General features: G+C 55.8%; 5 protein-coding genes across 5 annotated transcripts; 2 read left to right on the top strand and 3 right to left on the bottom strand.

Annotated features, from left to right (window-relative positions):
* Positions 1-11: 11 nt before the first annotated feature.
* On the bottom strand, positions 12-445 carry BBK36DRAFT_1167153 (hypothetical protein; the record flags this gene model as incomplete). The annotated part of the gene is made up of 3 exons (XM_024895011.1): positions 12-197; positions 289-358; positions 438-445. 3 exons carry the CDS (start codon positions 443-445, stop codon positions 12-14), a joined length of 264 nt encoding a protein of 87 aa, XP_024751174.1.
* A 3,574-nt stretch (positions 446-4,019) lies between these two features.
* BBK36DRAFT_1157536 (RhoGAP protein) lies at positions 4,020-7,209 on the top strand (the record flags this gene model as incomplete). The annotated part of the gene is made up of 3 exons (XM_024894020.1): positions 4,020-4,173; positions 4,604-4,759; positions 4,826-7,209. 3 exons carry the CDS (start codon positions 4,020-4,022, stop codon positions 7,207-7,209), a joined length of 2,694 nt encoding a protein of 897 aa, XP_024751173.1.
* A 767-nt stretch (positions 7,210-7,976) lies between these two features.
* Positions 7,977-10,112, bottom strand: BBK36DRAFT_1139376 (glycosyltransferase family 22 protein; the record flags this gene model as incomplete). The annotated part of the gene is made up of 3 exons (XM_024893309.1): positions 7,977-9,470; positions 9,553-9,783; positions 9,909-10,112. 3 exons carry the CDS (start codon positions 10,110-10,112, stop codon positions 7,977-7,979), a joined length of 1,929 nt encoding a protein of 642 aa, XP_024751172.1.
* Positions 10,113-11,775: 1,663 nt separating this feature from the next.
* On the top strand, positions 11,776-13,300 carry BBK36DRAFT_1194001 (ornithine aminotransferase; the record flags this gene model as incomplete). Its single annotated transcript, XM_024896835.1, has 3 exons — positions 11,776-12,270; positions 12,330-13,031; positions 13,163-13,300. 3 exons carry the CDS (start codon positions 11,776-11,778, stop codon positions 13,298-13,300), a joined length of 1,335 nt encoding a protein of 444 aa, XP_024751171.1.
* Positions 13,301-20,163: 6,863 nt separating this feature from the next.
* BBK36DRAFT_1139374 (hypothetical protein) lies at positions 20,164-21,225 on the bottom strand (the record flags this gene model as incomplete). The annotated part of the gene is made up of 4 exons (XM_024893308.1): positions 20,164-20,321; positions 20,626-20,792; positions 20,890-21,133; positions 21,177-21,225. The coding sequence occupies 4 exons, from the start codon at positions 21,223-21,225 to the stop codon at positions 20,164-20,166; spliced, it is 618 nt and encodes a 205-aa protein (XP_024751170.1).
* Between the last annotated feature and the right edge of the window lie 204 nt (positions 21,226-21,429).

The raw sequence follows: 21,429 nt of genomic DNA, 5'->3' as shown, positions 1-21,429 counted from the left end.
GATTGATTGATTTACTTCTGCATCTGCTGCGTAATCTGGGCATTGTGCTCCTGGAAGCGCTCGCTGACGCGCTGCTGCGTGGCCATCCACTTGAGGACGCAGCGGTTGAGGCAGCCGGTCTCCTTGGTGGAGAGGGATTTGGAGGTGAAGTCGTCGATGCAGGAGGTGAAGCAGTGCTCGACGAGGCCGCCGAAAGCCTATATATGAATCCCCCCATGGGAAATCGTCAATAATTGATAACGGCCTTTATATATATATATACGTTGTGTCGAGATGAAGGGAACGTACGCCGACGAATTCCTTGACTTGGCGCTTTTGCATGCGCTGCTCGAGGGTGCGCTGCTCGGCGGATGTTAACCTGATCGCAGAGAGAAAACGGGCAATTAGTTGCTTGAACTATTCGTGTATGATACGGGTGGACAGGAGAATTTTCGTACATGTCCATTGTGGCGGTTAGTTGTGGTGTTTGTGACGGGGGTTGTGTAAAAGGCAGATAGCGAGTCTGTGGTTTTGTCTGTTTGGGGCAACTTGTAACAACTCGGAAGCTTTTCTTTGGAGATGATGACGATGGAAATTTTGGAAGGATGTACTTAATTCCGCTTTGCGACTTTGGACGACCCCACATTTTCACTGTGTTGTGTGTGTAATGGACGGGCAGGTTTTTTGGGTGCGTGTGTGAAGGATGTTTTATTCGCACGGTGATTTTGTGGTTAGGTTGGCGCGATGGTACAGTGTGAAATGGGACGTGTTGCTGTTGGCGTGTTAACTTTTGGCTTCTCATTTGGGCTTTTGTTCGTTTGAGACATGTGAATGATGGGGAGATGGATATTGGCAGATTTTTGCTGGAAGAGGACTGTTCCGGCATTGCCATCCATGTCTAGCTGATAACCCTATCTATGCTGTTTCAAAGTCCAACGTCTCTCTTCTGGCCTTCGTCTTGTTGGTGAGAGATGGAAAACGTGCCGCCACAACGTTGAGAGACGCACCCAAATCGCGGTATTCGAACATTCACTGAGATGCAAATTTTGACTGAAAATTCCATGGAATAGATATGCGTCTGGTTCTTTTTCGCCGTAGCCCAGATTGCATTGACCAAACGCTCATCTATCACATAACAAAGCACCCAACCAAACCGTTCCCTATGCTTACCTACCTAAGCATGGAAGAAGGCTGTTCGCTGCTGTGCCCTTCAACACCTTAGGTAGGTACCTAGTAGAACGATGAAGCGGACTTTGTGCCGATATCGCGCCTCATACATCATTCAAGAGCTTGGCCATCATACTGGGCTACGGTACGAGGTAGAAAAGGAAAAGAAGCCGAAGAAGAAAGTAAGAGCTCGTAACTGCAAATCGCCTGAATTACCCAGAGTGAGGTCATCGTGAAGTCCTCAAAAGAACCCGGGCGCAAGCGTGGCTATGCTCGTATCTCGTACTTTGCGATCCCCTTCCAACCCCCCCCCCCCCCCTGATCTTGGGTCAGGGCGCAACTCGAGGCATAACCGCAAGCCCGGCTTACCACTTGTTTCTGCTTAGGTCTAGATAAGGTAGGTTCCGGGAGAAAGAAGACGAACAAAAGCTTCAAGAACGCGATAACCCCAGTTCTGCTAGTACTAGCAGCCTGGAGTAGGCATCCCCATAAGTCCTACTAGCAACAGCCTGGAGTAGCATCCCCCGTAACCTTGATCACAAACTTAGTCCCTTTCTTCGTACCTTGTGCCATCTTTTCGTGCTGATGGTCAGCCTGGCGTCCCCCTCCTCCTCCCCCTTCCCCTTGTTTTTGAGCCTTGTCCAAGCCACAACGGCCCTGGTTTCTCCTCGATTGCGAACTTACTTGCTTCCTTTGGCTTCGATGATGCGTTCTGTTGGCGCCCCGGCAAAGTAAACAAACAATACGAGAGCAAAGCTCCGTCGACGAGCTACAGGACCTGCTAGATGAACAAGACCATGCCGTTGACGGTGCTAACTCGGCCGGTCTTGATTGCCGCGTATATGCGGGCGGAAAGTTAATTGGGACAAGAGATGTCTGTAGGGCAGCCTCTCAGGATGGATGGGAGCAAGGCAATGCTAAAAAAAGAGACGGTGACAGAGTCTTGATTCATTCGAACCCTTGCCGTATCGCAAGCATGGCTGGCTGCTGTTCGCTCAGCATACGAAGTGAGATGCAACTGGGTACCACTACAAATCATCGTGTACATGCCCAGTCTGGCAGTTGTACAAGTACGAGATCCATGGTCTTGCAGTCCTACATGTCATCTCGCTCGCTTGACCTTGACTGCAAAGGCTGATAATGTACGAGTAATTGCTGCCGACTAGCCCTCCTCCAAACCCGTTTCTTCAGCACAGCACGCCGTCACGAGGGGGGCCCTTTTTCAGCTGAGAGGAAAAAAGAGAAAAAGGATCCGCCACTCCAGTCAGGCGTCCTTCCGTCTCTCGCTCGCCTCCTCCCCCTCCTCTCTGCGAATAGCTGCAGAGCTTGTCGCTGGATTTGACGCAAGACCTTCCCTCCCGGCAGGGATCGTGACCTTGGTCGTGCAGCTCCTGGCGCGGTGGTTCTGGCTCTGGGCCCCAAGCCGTCTAGAAGATCCAGGCGCCGATCATCCAGAAGTTCGAACATGGTGGCCGCCTTGCTCCAACGTCATTCGCCGTGCCTCTTGGCTTCCCCTCCTCTGAGGCCGTGCACCGCCTCGTTTTCTTTCCCCTGGTTGTTTTGGCATGTAAGTATGTGGCATGTACTGTATATGAATACGGCTGTTGGAGTATTGGAACAAAATGCAGTTGTCATTGTGCAGGAGTAGGCAGTAGAGGGAGAAAAGGCCGAGATCAACCACTCTGGATTGTCTCCAGCCTTGCGCTGTACAAACATGAAGTGCTCGTCCCTCGTCGCAGCTCATCCGTCCAGCAGCTGTCCCGTGCGAGGACAGCAAAACTGAAGTATCGAATGTGTACCTAGCCGTGCCGGTACCTGTACCAGCACCTGCACCTGCACCTGCACCACGACCCCTGTGTGTTTTACCCAGCCTGCCGTCCCTGCCAGTGGCCGCCTGCACGCTGAACCCACTGCCATCCACTGAAGCCCACTGGAACCACGCTGGGAATCCTCGCTCCAGCTTCTGACGCCCGCGCCACACCAGCAGCCTGCAGCCCCGGGAGGGTACCGGTACCGCGAGGGAGCCCCTCTTCAGCCATCTCCACGAACCAGTGGCCCTGGAGCGGCACGTAACACGACGGACTGGTACCTTCAAGTCGGTGCCGCGCTGTAGGTAGCTGTACTTGTACCTGGCCTTGCCTGTGCCTGTGCCCGCCCGCCAAAGTCTCAGACAGCCCAGCGGCAGGTGCGACCAAACACCACCTGCACCTGAACTGCGCTGCACTTGCACTGCACACGCCGGCCTTTGACCAAACGCCGTGGCACCTCCTTCCTCCCCGTATCTTGACCCTCACCTCTGCATCTCTCGCGATCGGCTCTCTCTTGTCTCCCGCCCTCTCTTCTCCTCTCTCTTTTGCCTGCGCCAGCCCTTTTCTCTCTTTTTTTCTGACTGAATCGCCTCCCTCATGTCTCTATCCTCTCGAGCCACCTGGCCGCTAGTTCACCCTTCGATCGCCCGCTCTGCAGCCCGCCCGCTCCCTGCACCTGCACCTGCTCCTTGTCCTGCTCGGCGAGGCGTCTAACTGCGAGGCCCAGAGACGAGACGAGACGAGACGAGACTAGGAAAATTGCATCTGGGAGACAAGCTGCTGGACGACGCCATTCCCCGGCCTCGATCTCGCCCTCACCCTCTCCCGCCTCCGATTGCGCGAAACCTAGAAAGATCGTCGACACTGCGCTGCCAGCTCTTTTGGCGGCCTCTGCATTCGCTTTTGCCGCCCCTCGCTTGCTGTCCTTCGGGAGCCGAATCGCCCATCTGCGCAATCCGCCTTTGTCTGGACAGCTTGGAGCCCCGTCGAGAACGCACCGCCCGCTGAAGCTCTGATTCTGGCCGCCCTGCGCCCGCGTCGTCGTCCGTCGCCTGTGCGTCTGCCATGGCGTCCAGCAATCCGAATGCGCATCAGGGCAGCCCGCCTTCGCAGCCGCCAGTGCCAATCACGCCAGCGTCGCCGCCGAACCGACGCGATCTCAGAACGTGGTGGAAGAGCTTCAAGCTGCCCACCAAGCACCAGGACTCGTCAGCCCAGGGTACGCTCTCAACCTTAGCTTCAGCCTCAACCCTCACCACCTCCCCTCCCACCGGTCCTTGTCCTTTCATCCGCAGACGCCTTGCCTCGCTCAGGACCCTTTGGTCGCTATTCAAATCACCATTTGGTATCGATTTCAATTTGCTCGGTTCCTTTGTGCGCCGCATATGCCTGCTGATGCTGGGGACATGGGTCGCAAACCGTACACTCGCTGGGGAGCCTCAGCTACGGAGTCGTATCAAGCGATGCAAACCATCCGCCCCCTCTTCCTTTGTTTGCTCCCTTTACCGTCCACTCCGCATTTTCCCCTAGCTGCCCGTTCAAACAGGAGAAGAAGAATGATGCGGAAGAGGAAGAGGAGGAGTGCGGACAAAGATTCTGTTCCTTTGCTCCCCGTCTTAACATTGTCAACTAACCCAATGGCGTTTTAGAGAACCGTGGCCCAGGCATATTTGGCGTTCCTCTCCGACAAAGTATAACATATGCGAATGTTGCCATCTCTCTTGTAGACGAGAACGGGAAAAGCTACATCTACGGCTATGTGCCCATCGTTGTGGCCAAATGCGGTGTCTTCTTGAAGGAAAAGGGTAGGGCAGATGGAAGCGCAGTATCAGCGCCATGAAGTTGGGAATCGCCACTGACAATCATACCAGCTACCAGCGTCGAAGGCATCTTCCGTCTTAACGGCTCCGAGAAACGCATAAAGGAACTTAAGACGATATTCGATTCGCCTGATCGGTATGGCAAGGGGCTCAGCTGGGAGGGATATACTGTCCACGATGCTGCGACGGTGCTTCGAAGATATCTCAACGACCTGCCCGAGCCTGTTGTGCCGCTCGACCTGTACGAAAAGTTCCGCGACCCCCTCCGAGGGGCTACAAAGCAGGCCGTTGGTGATACAGACGGCCCCCAGTTCGTTGAGAACTTTGATGAGGCGGCTGCCATTGCCAAATATCAACAGGTAATCACAGAGTTGCCCCCACTAAACAAGCAGTTGCTTCTTTACATTCTGGACCTGCTGGCCGTCTTCGCCGCCAAGTCGGACGAGAATCGCATGACCTCCCAGAACTTGGCGGCCATCTTCCAGCCCGGCATGCTGTCCCACCCTGCGCACGCTATGGCACCTGAAGAGTACCGGCTCAACCAATGCGTAATCATCTTCCTCATAGAGAACCAGGACCACTTCCTAATCGGAATGCAAGGAACAGAGGCAGATGAGACAACCATGCAGCAGGTGGCCGCCGGACCCTCCAACGTGCCGCGGACGCCTAACGCGGAGCACAGTTCGGGCTTGGGGAGAACAGCTTCTAATGCCAGTGCTGGCGCTGAGAGCGTTCGGAGGGAGGGCATGATTCGACGAAACCGATCCGTCTCCTCGAGACATTCCAGGGTCGAGGGTGCTGCCACCCCCAATAGCCCGGCCCTGGCGGCAACGCCCACTGGTGGTGGGCTAGCTAGAAGCAACACCGTGCCGTCCAAGAAGTCTCCGGCTCTGGTCGGGGGGAAATTCAAGAAAGCCGAGAACCCTGGCCGCGCGCCGCACTCGCCGGCTCTAGAACCCTTGACTCCGGCTCACCCCCTGCCAGAGACCAAGTTGGAGACGCCCCAGAGGAGCTCGACGCCAAACGCATCGCATACGACTTTCGAATCAATGCACCTCTCCCCGGATCGGTTGCTGTCACCTGGCAGGAGCCAGGAGAGACTCCTTGACGTCCCACACGAACACTCGACGCCCTCAAAGCACCACCACCACCATCATCATCAGACCCTACCCAAGCTGGAACAAATCTTTCAACGGTCGCCCAACCATGACAGCAGCGAAAAAAGGCAGCCAAACAAGCTCAAGAAGAAGCGGATACCGGGCAGCATGAACATTAGCGCGCAAAGCTCCGTTACGTCGCTTGGGCATTCTGCCTCACCTGGTACAGAGGCCGGGAACCCTCTGGAACCAGCTCCTGTTTTTGCACAGCCCATCGCACAGCCTCAGTTCCGTTCAACTACCATGCCTCAATCAGCACCTTATGCAGCGCCCCAGCCAGCGCCTCAACCAGCGCCTTTTGCTTCGGCACCATCTGTCGAGACTCAGAAGCAGCCGGATCTGCATCACCAGTACTCGACCCCTGCGATTCATCCGAACCACGGCGAGTTCCACAACCACTCCATTTCTCACTATCACGAGCACAACCTGCGAGCTGAGGATGTCCCGCGGGGAAAGAGGTCTCCCCCCGCTTCGGTCGGTTCATCTTTCAATGACGGATCGGACTTTGAACAGGTTGCTCAAGAGGCTCCCTTGCCATCAATCGTCGAGGCCGCCGATAAGGAAAAGAAGAGCCGGTGGCGGCTGTCGAGACCGAAGAAGGAGGACTTTGCGAACGGACCGGCCAGCCCCAGGGCGTCACCGCCGCAGTCAAACATTGGTTCGAACCACCATGCAGATATTAGTACCACCTCGATTGGAAGCGCCATTGCTAAACCCCGGAAGAGTTTTACCGGCGAGAGCTCAGAGCATCTGGGAAGCGGCAGTGAACGCCCATACACGCAGGACAGCTCCAAGGATGATAAGGACGACGGCAAAGGCCCTATCGGCTGGATAAAGCACAAATACCGAGAGGCCAAAGAAACTGCCGAACAGAAGCGTACCAAATCTCCACCACCTTCCGACCAACACCTGCCATTGAACCCGGGTGTACTGGCATCGCGAGGCAAGAGCCTGGATCTCAACCGGGAGGAGGAGAGCTTCTACCACGCAAAGCCAGCCCAGGGGGACCTGAAAGGCAAGGGAGTTGTCCGGCCAGAGTCGTACAAGGCATTCACCCCGAATGATGCAGCTCAGAGAGAAGCTGCCCAAGGCATGACGATTCACAGAATCATCAGTGATACGGAGAAGGCTCCGGCAGAACCTCTCGCTCAGAACGCTGGCCCGACAAACAATGCCAGCAAAGACATGTCTCGAGACGTGCCTCCATCTGCAGCGGCACCCGCCGTGGAACCGCCGCTGCCCTCTGATTTACAGACCAAGGAGCAGGAGGAGAAATAAGCTTGAGGGCTTTTGATCGGGATGCCTTTAGGCAGACAAGATGCGTTTACGATTACGTGGAGTTGACGGGATTGCCTTTGTTTCTCATTTTGGCTCCTTCTCTTCTTTCTCCCCGGCTTTTTTTTTTAACTTATTCTTCTTCCGTTGTTCTCTAGAAGTAACGAATCTCCTTTGTCATGATGTACTCAAATGTTGTTTCATACCGTTTCACCATATTCCCTCCCACCTTGTTGGTATCTACTCGATGGAGAGACGAAAGATTGCGGAAATGGATGAAGAGGGGATTCTCATTTTCTGTTTTGGAGGTCAAATCGGAAAAAAAACATTGTTGTATGTATCCATGTATGTATGCGAAAGAAGTCATGTAGAAACGCGAAAGGCATAAGGTCGTTGTTGAGACATGAGAGACCGCGGCGGTGATTCTTTTTTTCGTGCTGTGTTGGTGTGCGCGTGTCAGAGGTAAAATAGAAAAAGTAGGTATGGTTGATTGATTACCTACTGACAGTTTCCGAGGTATCGATAAATCAAATAAAGCTGAAAAGGATATCAGATATATCTTTACTATTTGGGATAGTGTGGTAGGCTTCAGAATGATGCTACATATGTTTGGTCTAAGGTATCTATTTGCATTATATGCATGGAATCAACTGCACGCTACATTCTCTTCCACTCTCTCTTATCTTCCCTTTCTTCCTTTTTTTCAGGAACTCTTGACAAAGATCTGCAGATTGAGTTCGAAAACAAACAAATTGATATGACGCCCCTCTTCAACCAGACTCCTCCGCATACACCCCCGTGTCCCAAACCATCATATACCCAGCCCTCCTCCAATCCTCGTTGAAGAAGCCGTTGAAGCCCGCCCACACGCGCCTCAGCTCCTTGACGCCCAGTCCCTGCCCCTCGGGCGTCGTCTCCAGGAACTCGCGCAGCCAGGGCTCGACGCCCTCGAAGCCGACAATGTACCGCGGGACGGGCACGGCGGCGGGGGATCCCGGCGCGAAGAGCTCGCCCCGCAGAAAGGGCACGGGCGCGTCGTAGAAGCGATCCGCCTCGTCGCGGTAGAGGTCGCGCTCGGGGGTGCCTGGCTGGGTGTGCAGCGGGGGCTCGCAGGTGAGGGCGTAGGCGGAGAGGCCTGGGTAGACGAGGTGGGAGCGCCAGGGGGTGGAGTGGCAGGGCATGAGGAAGAGGGCGAAGAGGGCGTCGCGGTCTTCTGCGGTTGTCGTGGTGGCGTTGAGGGGGGAGGGGGAGGAGCGGTAGTGGGTTTCGTGGGCGAGGCGGACGGCGGAGGGGTGGATGCGCTCGTACTGCTTGCGGAGGAACAGGGGGGCGGGTTGGTGGAGGAAGGAGAGGTAGCCGGCGAGGAGGACGTTGATGCCTAGGGCCGTGAGGAGGAGGGGCTTGTTGCGGAGGCGAGCGCGGCGGACGGTGGGGGATTTGGTTCCTGAGGAGGAGGAGGGGGGAGGTTGAGGCGGCGCGGAGATCTGGGCTGCGGAGGAGATGGACGGCGGGGGGCTCGTCTTGGGGACGGTGGTGAAGAAGGAGGCGGCGCGGGGGGCGGCGAGGACGCTCAGCACGGGGAGAAGAGGGTAGATGAAGCGGACCTCCTTGTGGGAGATGAGAGAGAGGGCGACGACGGTGGCGAGGACGGTGCAAGAGAGCGTTCGGAGGATGTTGGCCTGGGAAGGCGTCTTGGACGTAGGATTGAAGAGCGCGGGGATGACAAAGGGAAGGCTGGTGGTGCACAGCAGAGGGATGCCCTGGAGGATGTAGTAGTGCCAGGGGTTGCGGCCGTAAAAGACGGCCAGGGACTTGGAGATGTTGAAGTTGAGCCAGTTGTACGGCGGAAACGTCCAGAAGCCAAAGTAGAGCCGATCGGCGAGGATGGAGAGGCCCACCACCAGGGAGCCGCACAGAATAGCCTCTCTGAAGAGCACGAGGACGGTGGAAAGGCTCAGTGGGGAGTTGCCTTGCAGCGAGATTCTAGTCAGGGCAAGGAAGACGATGGTGAGCCAGATGAGGACGTTGGTAGGGCGCAGGACGACGGCCAGGGCGGCGAGGCAGAGGGACGCGCGCAGGCGCCAGAGCTTGCCGCGCAGGACGTTGAAGGGCGCGGCGTTTTCCTTGATGGAATAGGGGGCGACGCCGAGGAGCTGCCAGGGCCAGTAGCTGAGGGCCATGACGGTGAGAGTCGTCTCGAGGGAGTTGGAGAAGGTCCTGGTGGAGCAGTACCATTGCCAGGGATTGAGTAGTTGCATGAAGAGCTGTGATGGGAATGATGAGTGAGTGAGTGGGTGAGTGAGTGAGCGACTCAAAAAGGGGGCATGAAATGGCAGCAGCACTTACAGCGAAAAAGGAGGCGTTTCTATCGGACTCGTAGACTTGGACCGCAAGATGCCATGTGTACCAGTCTCCCAGGGCAGCAATCAGGGCCTGCAGGACGCGGGGAGCAGCAATGACAATGGCAGAGCGGACGGCGGATCCTGGCGGGAGGACGGCGGACAGACGGTCTGCGATGGTGTAGGCGGCAGAGAAGAGGAGGGGATGGAGGGAGGACCTGAGCTGGTGATGCCATTCCTGGATGATGATGAATGTTAGTGGTGTTTCTGTGCCCATCTTGATCACGTCGATTCAGCCAAGTGTAGCTTCCATTGATTGATGCTGTAAGAAGCAGGTATACGTTGTTCTTATATCAAACTCACCCACGTCAGCCACGCGCCGCTGTCCGCCCCAAAGGCGAGGCGCCACGCTGGCTCCAACGCCTGGAAGAACTCGTCGGGCTGGAAGAAGGTGGCCAGGCACAAGGCATTGACGAGGCGGATGATGAAGATGTCGCGCAGCGGCACGGGCGAGAGACGCGGCTTGCCCTTGAGCGAGGCCGAGGGGGCGCGTCTGTGGCCGGCCATGGTGTGGTGATGGCTTCACTGAGGTGCAGGTGTGTGCATGTGTTCAATTGGCTGGGCTGCATGTGGCCGGATCATTGAATGTGCCCATTGATTGATTCCGGGTCGTGTTAGTGGTTGGTTTAGTGCTCGGGGCGGACGCTTGGGGGGGGGGGTTGTTGGGGGGGCTGGAGGGCCTGGCGGGACGGATTTACAGGCAGGGAGCGGCGCAGCATGGATGGCGGCAGTAGGTGAGGTGTTCTGGCGTGAGTGTCGGGGAGATGTGCTGCGTAATGGATTGAATGGATTCTTTGGAGAGAAGAGGTCGGATGTCGATGATTCTGTCTCCTCTTTCATCGTGAACAGCATGTAATATGAGTTGTGGGATGGTTCTTGGCGATGCTATGATGCACCCTGACACAAGGACGACTTAAGGTAGCATCGCCAAGCCCGTTTCAACTCGCCGACTGCACACGTCTCTTATCTCTCCACATGCAGCGGTATGACCTCAGATCGTCAACATCAGCATCAGCATTCACATCGTCGGCTTCTTCATCCTTCAAACCAACACCACCAGCCTCGATCCTCTCCCCAGCCTCGCATTACATCATCCGCCAACACTTCCATCGCGGCATCCATCGTCAACAATACACGCAAACCCGATACGTAATGCCGGCGTCGCCATTGGCTCGCCCCATTGCAGGGCTCTCCGACTCACGACACGCTCCCCCCACCTTTGCATCGCAGCACCAGATCCGATGTTGCAGCAACTTGGGCCCGTGGCCGAACGGTGGGGTTGCGTGCAATAACGCTGCGATATATTCATCGAGCGATGCGAGAATTCAGCACAGACGGGGTAGTCAGTTGATGGATGTCGACATGAACACCAGCACCGTCCCCAGGTACCTCTCTCTGCCCGGTGTCCTCTTCAGACTGCGCAGGACTTTCTTCAACATCTCCTTCCAGCGGCATCGGATCCTCGGCCACGAGCTCCAGAATCCGCACACACTAAATAGCCCATCGCGAGACCCTCCCTCTCCATCCGCTGGGTTACCAAGTAGGGGTCCAGCCACCCAAATGCCGAGGCCAGCCGCCCGTCCGCCATCCCTGCGGCAGCCTCGCCGCAGCAGACCGGCAGCAGAGGGGCGGCCATGGCCGGAGCGCCACGGCGTTGGCTTTGGCCTGGCCGGCAGGGAAGGCCCAGCTTCTCCACCAGATTCTACTCCCACTTGCACTTAGGGGTATAGCGGCGGCGTATCTTCGTCTCCAATGCCTGGATCTGGGCCCTATGCTTGACACATGGATTGCCTCTTCACTGGCTGACGGTCGTCTATAACTGCCCTGGCTTGCCCCCGGGTCGACGTCAGGTGCTTCTGCCGCCGAACTCTGCATTCCTGAGGCTTTGGAGTTCTACATCTTCAACTTGGATATTATACGTGTCGAAGCACGAGAACTTGTCTTGACTTTTCTTCTTCTGCTTCGCCTCTTCTCCCGAGTGAACCTCTCCTGGTACGTCCATCGCTATCGCTGCCCCTCCCCCTCCTGTATCGGCTTATCGTCTCACCTTTTTGTTGGCCGACGTCAAACTAATGCAGCAAACCTAGACCTCTTCACCCCCAACGCCCTCAACCACTACACCGTCATCTTCTCTCCCAACTGCAACAATCAATCCTGCTCACTCTTCACCATGGCTCCCCACGCTAGCGAATCGACTGCCGGCAACGGCGCCGCAACCTCCCGCTTCCACGCCGCTTCCACCGAGGCCGCCATCGCCGCCGAGAACGAGTACGCCGCCCACAACTACCACCCTCTTCCCGTCGTCTTCGCCAAGGCCCAGGGAGTCAATGTCTGGGATCCCGAGGGCCGCCATTACCTCGACTTCCTGTCTGCGTACAGCGCCGTCAACCAGGGCCACTGCCACCCCGAGCTCGTCAAGGCTCTTGTCGACCAGGCTTCCCGCCTGACTCTGAGCTCGCGAGCCTTCTACAACGATGTTTTCCCCAAGTGGGCCGAGAAGATCCGCAGCGTCTTTGGCTACGACATGGTGCTGCCCATGAACACCGGTGCCGAGGCCACCGAGACGGCCATCAAGGTTGCCCGCAAGTGGGCATACAAGGTCAAGGGCGTTGAGCAGGGCAAGGCGTTGGTCTTTTGCGTCGCCGAGAACTTCCACGGCCGGACTGTAAGTTGATCAGTGTCGAGGAGCCGTTGTTAGAAGCCTGTACTAACATTAGTCTTCAGATGACAGCCATTACCCTGTCCACCGATCCCGAGTCCAAGGACAACTACGGCCCGTATGTCCCCAACATTGGCGCCTCTTCCCCCTCTACGGGCAAGCCTATTCGTTACAACAACGTGGCCGACCTGGAGGAGGTTTTGGAGGCCCACGGAAAGGACACCGCCGCCTTCATCGTCGAGCCCATCCAGGGTGAGGCCGGTGTTGTTGTTCCCGACGACGACTACCTGCCCAAGGTCCACGCTCTCTGCAAGAAGCATAACGTCCTCCTCATCTGTGACGAGATCCAGACCGGCATTGGCCGAACCGGCCGTATGCTCTGCTCCGACTGGGCCGGCATCAAGCCCGATATTGTCACTCTCGGCAAGGCCATCTCCGGAGGCATGTATCCCGTCAGTGCCGTCCTCAGCAGCAAGGAGATTATGCTGGTTGTTGAACCTGGCACCCACGGTTCGACCTACGGCGGCAACCCCCTGGGCTGTGCCGTGTCCATTCGGGCTCTGGAGGTTCTCGAGGAGGAGAACATGACTGCCAATGCCGAGCGCCTGGGTCGCATCTTCCGTGACGGCGTGGCCGCTCTCAAGTCGCCCATTATCAAGACGGTCCGCGGCAAGGGTCTGTTGAATGCCGTCGTCATCGACGAGGCCGCTGCTTCTGGCCGAACCGCGTGGGATCTCTGCCTTTTGCTGAAGAGCAAGGGCCTTTTGGTAAGTCCCATGTCTGCCTATCAGGCATCCTTTGCGTCTGCTTTAGTCCCTACGGCTGCCTTGTCTGCCTTGTCACCTGCTTCGTTACCCCTCTTTCGCCGTAGTCACTTTTCTAACTGACTTTCCTGTAGGCCAAGCCAACCCACGGAGACATCATCCGATTCGCGCCTCCTCTGGTCATCACGGAGGAGGAGCTCAAGAAGGGGCTCAACATCATCGCCGAGGCCCTGAAGGAGCTCCCCACCGCCCCCCAGGCCAAGGACCACTAGAGCGTTGACAGCTTTCCCCTCGGCAGTGTGAAAAGAAAAGGGGGCGAGGGGGGGTTGTGACGGCGTACCGTCCTACGAGAAGTAGACGCAGCTGCCTCGTGAGCGCGAGCTCCGGGAATTATGAGGGCGACCCACGCGGAAAGAGAGACGACGAATTTCCTTTTTGATTTACCACGTCAAACATATAAGATACCCAAGGGATAGCCAGGACCGGTCATGAAGCAGCATAGGAACGGGAGCGTGTTTTTTATTTTTGGATTATGCATGGGACTTTGTCTCCCTTTTTTCTTGTAACCTTCCTGTTACTCTGTTTTGGTGCTGGAAATGAATTTCCTTGACCTGTTGGTCAGGTCGGACGGCTGACGTCCGCGGCGCAAAATGGTGTAGGTAGTGTAACCTGGCCAATCTTTTGTTTTAGAGGCAGAAGACGATGAATGTCGAGGTGAAGTCGGGAAACACTGGGCAGATCTACTGTGTGAATGCATGTATGACCTTCTTATCACGCATACTTGACGACCTGCTTAACTGTTGCCAAGTAGGTATTATCTCCTACCTGTCCAAGAGAACGGTCAACTGCATGGAACCGGGGGTGTTTATCCGTTTGCAACACCGCAAGGTGTATGCACATATCCTTGGATATCACCTTCGACTACTACTACTGGCTGGAGCCGGCTCAGACGGCAACATCCCAAGAAACTGCTGCCATTTTCCGCGCCCTCTTTTGCATTTGTTGTGGTCTGGCGTGGTTGCAAGGTGCAGAGGCAGAGGCAGAAGCAAAGGGGGCACGGGCACAGGCAGAAGCAGCAATGTCGTGTCACGTCTCTTTTTTTGCCAGAGTAGGTAATGGCCGAGCTTTTTGGGAGGTTTCAAAGGGGGGAGGGGAAAAGAGGGGGAGGGGGGCAGGCAGGCCACTTCTGTCTAAGAGCTCTGTTTGTGGGTTTACATGTAGTGGTGCTGGTTCGAGTTTGGCTGGGATGTTGTGATGGAGATGAGATGTACTAGGTCGGTAGGTAGGTATGTATGCACTTTCGACATAGTACTAGTATGTATAACAACTTTCGACATAGTACTAGTATGTATAACAACTACCTATGGGTATGTAAGGGCTGTAAGGGCGTTTGGGTACTATGGGGTGTGAATCGACAGTTTGATATCTGATTGTTTTTCGCCCTGCAGTGATTGATAAAGAGAGCAGTTGAGTAACGTGACAGGTATAGCACAACAGAGAGTCGGGGGGGGGGGGGGGGGGAAGCGATAAGCTGAGCAAATCAAGACGACGGCAATCCTCGTAATCAATAGGATGCGTATTTAATAGAAGGGGAGGGTTCGGTGCCTAGAGGAGAGATCTCGGATGGCCACCCGCTTCATACTTTTATATGCAGATGATTCACGATGTATGAGTGAGAGAGAGTGGGAAGAGGGAGGTTATTGAAAGCGGGGGGGTGGAAAAGTACAGTATGCAGGTCTGTAAGTTGGGTAGCAGTTGAGTTCGAGTTTGAGGTGTGCGATGGATGGATGTCGGCGTGATGATGGTGTTGTGTGCTAGATATGCAGGACTTTTCAACTTACACGGGGGTTAAGGGGAGTAGTAATACCTTGTCCTTGCCTAGAAGGGCCAGGAGGGTGACATTTCTCAGGTCCTGCGTTGCTCGAATTTGATGAAGCGACGGCTCGAAATGAACCAAATCTGTCTGGTGGTACGTGGTTGCATGTGTGGTCGGTGAAGAAGCCAAGCGGATTACTGTGATAGGTTCATGGCCGTGGCTCTGTTGGCGGACGGATGCCTAGATTATGGAGTCGTGCGAGGTAACACAACGCTGCCCCCATCTCCATCTGTGTGCGATGCTTTGCTCGCTTGGGGTAGTTGATGTTCCAATTCGGCGTTCCTATTGGATCGAGGTGGCCGTCTTTTGTCGCGTTGACGCCTTGTCATCGAGGGTTTTGTTCGCCCGCGGAGGGAGATGCAGCGCGGTTGTTGAGAGGCGGTGGTGATGAGGCTCAACGTTGTGGTCGCATCGCATTTGTACTTACACTTACACTGGAATAGTGCGGAATGCCACTAGGTTGTAAGGCCTGCATGAGAATTTGAAGGTAGGGGAATCCGAAAGACCAAAAGATGACTCCCAATGCGGCAAAGCCCAGATAGCCCATCATCGTCCTGGCCACTCGTTTTCCAGATGCCAGGGGGGCGGAACACGATGGGATTCCCAACGTGAGGGGGAACAACCCTGACAAACTGCCGTTGCAGCACAGAGGATGCAGATCTTGTGCTCTCCTATCGACGTCATGCTGCGGCGGCGGCGTAGCGGCCTTTGGGGTTTCGCCACGGACGTCGATGGGCAAGCACGGAACATGTACGATACATGGCCTGGAAACATGCCTTTCGGACGTGGTCTTTCGTGATAGGATGCTGAGCAGAGGGTTGTCCGGGGGTTGCTCCGTGGTGTGCGCCGACTGGCTCATCTAGCTGAAGCCGTGCATCGATCGAGACGGCGGTTTATGCAGGGCGAGCTGTGCTGTGCTGTGCTGTGTTGACCGACTTGTCATGAATCTTGCCGTTCCGGAAGGCATCGTCAAGTCAAGTCAAGTCAACCGAACAGCCTCGTCGCTATTCCATGCTTCGTGGCTACTTGCTCCGTGCCAGCCCGTCAAACAGGGAACAGGCCCATGTCTTTGATTTCTGAACCATTTGGGCTAATTGGCGCTCAGCTGCTCCTCAACGACGATCGGCTCCCCCTCTCTTCTGTCAGGGAGCGCCGCATCGGTGTAAGTCAAGCCAGTCAATCAGCCGCATGGGACACAGACACAGCATGTGCGACACAAGACCGAATTGCACTGAAGCCCCAGTGCCGCCTAGAGCCGCTTCAAATCACGACAAGCACGTTGTAAGTTGGCAGCGAGATGCAGTAGCAGGGAGGAGGCGCGAGTTCACTCACTTGACAGACGTTGTCAGGTGTTGAGGCAATGCTTGATGTGATATGGTCTGAAGGGAGATGTGATATCAGACTCAGTGTTGAGGAAGCTGGCCATTGCTGAAGAGCTTCTCTCGTCGCCCTTGTCCTTCTCCCGCTCTGCGCATCATCGCAGCATGCAATCACTGGCCATGGGACCTGGTGCCGGTGATGTCAAAGGCCGTCAGCGTTGACCGAGACAAGCAACAGAAGGCAGGATCAAGCACAAGGCCAGGATTCGGTGCCATATGATGCCGGACATTGCCCATGAGACCAAACAACGGTTCCTGCGCCTGGAATAAGTTCCGCCGCTGCTAAAAATACCCCATCTGAGTGCGACCAGAGTCCCCCTCGCGTACAAAGTACGAAGTACGAAGTACAAGAGAGAAAACACCCCGTATTCGTGACACCCGCCGTTTTGGGCGTGAAACGAAGGGCATTGAGTTCTTGTTTGCTGCTGGAGTCTGGTACATACTCAGACCCCTGGCCGGCTGGGGTGTCTGGAGTTGCGTCGTCCATTGATGCTCAGGTCATCTTGCACTCGAGGCGCTGCCCTTTGTGTGTTGAAGTACATGGCTTTGGTGTACTACTAGGTAGGTAGTATTATTAGATACCGAGGGCAAGCTGCATTAATCTTTTGTTGGTCGAGAGTTTGTTGGACGATTAATTACTTCAGATCCCGTGAATAGCAGCACTGCAAGTCGGGCCTCAGTTGTGGACGCCAGCCATCCACGAGATGGGCCATGTCTTGCTTGAACGGACCAGGGTAGCCGCTTTCTGAAGTCGAATCAAGCTAGTCGCATCGCACCTCGACGAAGAGAGGTGCATCAAAGTACCTGTTGAATGAAGCACAAGGACAGCACACGGCGTTTGTTCACAGAGAGCGGGGGGGGAGGTGGAGTTGATCAGATTTCGTAGCTGGACTTTGACGGGGCGCTCTTCACCTCTCCCGCGAGACAGATCACATACGAGCAGTACTTATACAAGTACTTAGTGATGGCTCATGTCTCACAAAGAGCGGACGATGGCATCGTGGATATGACAAGTGAGGCTGGCCAGCTTGATTGGACGATAGGCAGGCAGGGTTCCCTTGCAGTATGTCTCAGATTGCCTGGCAGCCGTTGGTGTTTCGATCCACCCCAGCAAGCAAAACGGTTGGCTTTGAATCGACGGGAATCATCCATCCAAAGAGAGAGCAAAAGCCAGAGCCAAGGCAAAACAAAGAATCAGTACAAGTAATACTCCGCAGAACGGAAAAGGAACAAGGACAATGCGGGGAAGCACAGGCTAGAAGCTGGATCCATGGACAAGGTTGAGCAGGTGAAGCATGAATGATGTACACAAGACGCAACAACGAGTGCGGTGAGCCTAATCGAGGCCAGCCCGGGCCTTATCGGAAACATTCGTCCGGCAGAATCGCCCGCTTTTCGGGCGGTGGCCGGTTGACTCTGGAGCGTTCAGGTGCTTTCCCCTGCGAAGCGCTTGATAGTACGTACGTAATGAACCTTGAAGCCCCAACTGGGCCAGTCGTCTCTCGTACTCGGTATCGCGATTTGAACCCCAGGTGCTGCACCGTCATGGATGCTTCGTTTCATGGCGCCGCCTCCTTGAAGTAGCCGCCGGAAACGGCCCTTGCATGCACTCTTGCCGCCTGTACGAGTACATACTGCACAGTCAACGAGTAGCGCTTCTCCTCAAGTCCTTCCAGCTGCATGATGCAAAAGGAAATTTCATGTTGGAGGCAGCCGTGCTCTAGAAGAACAGAAAGGAGGCAGTGCCCTCCCCTTGGTAAAGGCACGAGACATCGGTTTTACTCTATGTACTACGACTAGTCTATAAGGTAGGTAGTCTAGTACATACTACTAGCTCCATGTTGGTCGTCGTGACTCTCTCACAGGCTTGTTCAGGTCACGAAACGTCAATCCAATGGGCCCTAAAATAAGTCCTACGTGACATGAATGACAGCAGCGAAAGAAAAGAGTAGGTTTCAGGGTCCCCCTCCAGCTTCATGTCTCGCGAGTGGACTCTCAAGAAACGGCAAAAGCTAGGCTGGTGGGCTCTGGTTGCGATGGGGTTGCAGTTCGTCGACGCTGATCAACATGACGGGGCATCTCATTCATTCATCAGTTTCTTCCATCTATTATCCAGACAGCCAGAGTTGCCAAAGGTTCCCCGGGTTTGGCGATTCTTTGTCCTTGCTGCGACAGAATGATGCTAATCTCGTACAGTATTAGTCTCCGTGCTAGCTTCGATGGCGGTTCGTTCTCCGTGGAGGTGTGTCGCTTCTGTTAAGAGTGCATCGGTACGGGGGACTCGTTTGACGGCGTCAGTAGTTCACTTGGTCTTCGAGAGCAGACAAACCGGTGCATCAAAGACGGGCTGGTCTCCATGTTGGGCTCTGCACGCGGAGTAGGTTTGTGTCCTTTTGTCCCTGATACTTGTCCTCACCACGGCAACAAGCACTCCTCGTTACCTCGGATATACGCTGCTCAACCAGAATCTCTGCACCAACTCGCACGGATGTGTAGTAGTAGTAGCAGCAGACGCAGATGCAGCTGTAAGCACGCCATTCTCGGTCAATGTTTGACAAAGCATTGGATTCGCCTTCGACCTCGACCCTCTAGGCAATCCCGACCCGTTGCTTCTAGCATGGAATCTTGACAATCCGTCTGGGCAGTCATGTCATGTCATGCTCGACGCCACCAGGCCAGGCCGCAAGTCCCGGACGGGACTTGGACGTAGCGCAATGATGCGAGTCTCTGCCAAATGCACGCCAGCCCGATCCCTTGCCCGCCGCCGACCCCGGACAGCCCAGTCCTGAGCTAGGCGCGCCTTTATTGTTCAAGGTTCTTTGGGCTCCGTAGTCTGGGATCAGCGCGTCGAGTGTACAAGTACTACAGTGCAATCTGACGGGACGCGAGAGAGAGATGCAGACTGCGGGACCCCAGAAAGGCGCGATAAGGGCGGAAAAGGGTAGGGAAAGGGGGCAGAGGGAACGCTGTCCTTGCATCCGGCGAGAGTCGGTCTGACGCCAATTTGCCCATGAGCAAATGAGCAATGATCAATGAGCGCGTTTCTGTCACTATTGTATGTATGCTGGTGGCCGCTATCGCTCCTGGCTGGCTGGCTGGCTGGTGGTAGTGGTACTATCGTGCTTCCGTCTTCTTATCTCAAGGTGTGCAGATTCATGGCCCTTGTCTCGTCTTGCCGCGCTGCATAGACTACTATCGCATCGCATGGGATGTCAGCAGCCCGGAGTACTCCGTTTACTTGGCGCTCCGACCCCTTCATCAATGTCCATCAATAGCATCCGGCCCAGATATCGAGCCTGAGCAAAGTCCTCGTACGTAAGGTAGGCATGCGCTGCAGCACCCCCTTCTCGCCTGCACTGACGGGATCCTTATCGCGCGGCCAGTCCACGACAATTGGCTTCTTCGTTTTTGCGAGCAGTTCCCGCGTATCCGTACGTGCAGAAGCGGCAGATACACTGACATGCTAACTTCAACGGTACTAACATCCCGTCAAGCAATGTTCGAAAGGCGACGCCATTCATAAGTGCAAACTGGCGCTTGTATGGAGTACATCATGATGATGATTCCTCTTCTCGAACGCCGCTCAGCACAATCACTCGTAACCGCTTCTGGCCTCGATCACCGCTCCCTGGCCAAGTGCCACCCGGGTGTCCTGCAGGTACCAGGCCATGTGACATGGGCTCCAATTACGCGTGCGTTCCGCGGGGAAGCCTGTTAGGGATGTACTTGCACTGTACTTTGTACCCGCTACAAGCTCCGTCCTCCGGCCCAGCACCGCTCACACGTACAGGTACAGGTACGAGCGCCATCAGCGTGAACTCGCCAGCGAGAACACCATGGCAGTTGACGGGAAGTCGCTTGACGTGGGGGACCCGCTGGCTTAGCGCCCAGAACGCAGCTGTCCAGCGTCACTCTGCCGCGATTGGGCTGAGGTCAAGTGCAGCGCTATCAGTTGCATCGCTTCGCCGAGGTACCGGTACGAGCAGGCTGCGGCAGATTGCGGCATCGCTCCCTGCGCTGATGCGCTCTGGCGCGTGGCTGCCAGAGGTCGCAGGTTCTCGGTACCTGTGCTGTCACGCCGCTGTGGCTGAGGCGCCCAGGTCGCTCTACAGCGACATCACGAGCCCCCTTCAGCGGTCATCCAGCACCGGTCCAGTGCAGTTCTCTTTGTCTCGTCTCGTCTCGTCTACTTCGTGCCTACAGTCCACTGCAGCTGCGCCATCCACTTCCATCCTCTCGCCATCGCCAGTCTTCTACTACCTCCCTCCGACCTCCCGTCCACTCCTCTCTCTTCTTTCTTATCCTTCTTTTCTTCTTATTTCGGCTTTATTCATAATCTTACTCTGCTTAGTCTTTTTCTTCGCCGCCCTTCCGCCTTCTTGCCGCTTCCAAAGCTTCTTCTCGACGACTCCTCCTCGTCGTCTTCTCCGCCCTACCGTCTCATCATCTGACCACCCCCGATCTGGGATCCTCGGATCGATCACAGCTTGTGCGTCCTCAGAAGCCGTCCTGTCAAGTCTGGCGCTTTTCGCCCCTCAGGACAACGGCCCAAACCCCGTCCAGCCCGCCTTTGTCTAGCCGGGCCCTGTGGCGTCGGTACACACACCGTGCTATCTCGGTCTCAGTCTGGGGCCGCCGTGCCTTATCTCGCTCCTTGTACCTCTGCTGCAGGAGGCGATAGGTAAACCACCAGGTAGCTCTCGAGCCAATAACGGACCCCGGCCCTCGTTCTCCATCTGCATCACTGCGCTGCAGCCTCTTGAAAGCCTCCCACGCAAACGCCCCGCAAACCCAGGCGTCCATCAGGGTGGGCAACGCTCTGCTCTGCCTGCGCTGCCGCTCCGAGTCATCTTTCGAATCGTCGTCCTGCAGTCTGTGGCTACCTTACCTTACAGCTGCAGCTAGGCGACAGCGCGCCGTCAAGGTATCCATCCAGGTGCATCTCGTCTCGTCTGATTCCCACCCTCGAGCACAGGCTTCTTGCAAGTTCACAAGCGCTGGGCTTCCTTGGGTTTTGGAGAAGCGACAAGGTTGCGACGACTTCGTGCCGTACTCGTACCAAGTACCGAGGCCGTCCTCTCTTCTCGAGTCGACAGTGTTAGTCACGCCCTCCCTCATCCTTGTCACCCCCAGCTTGCAGCAGCTA

The sequence above is a fragment of the Trichoderma citrinoviride genome (genome assembly GCF_003025115.1).
Source record: "Trichoderma citrinoviride strain TUCIM 6016 unplaced genomic scaffold BBK36scaffold_4, whole genome shotgun sequence".
Classification (NCBI taxonomy): domain Eukaryota; kingdom Fungi; phylum Ascomycota; class Sordariomycetes; order Hypocreales; family Hypocreaceae; genus Trichoderma; species Trichoderma citrinoviride.
Note: the sequence above shows the minus strand (reverse complement) of the source record. Positions and strands in the feature narration are given on the sequence as shown.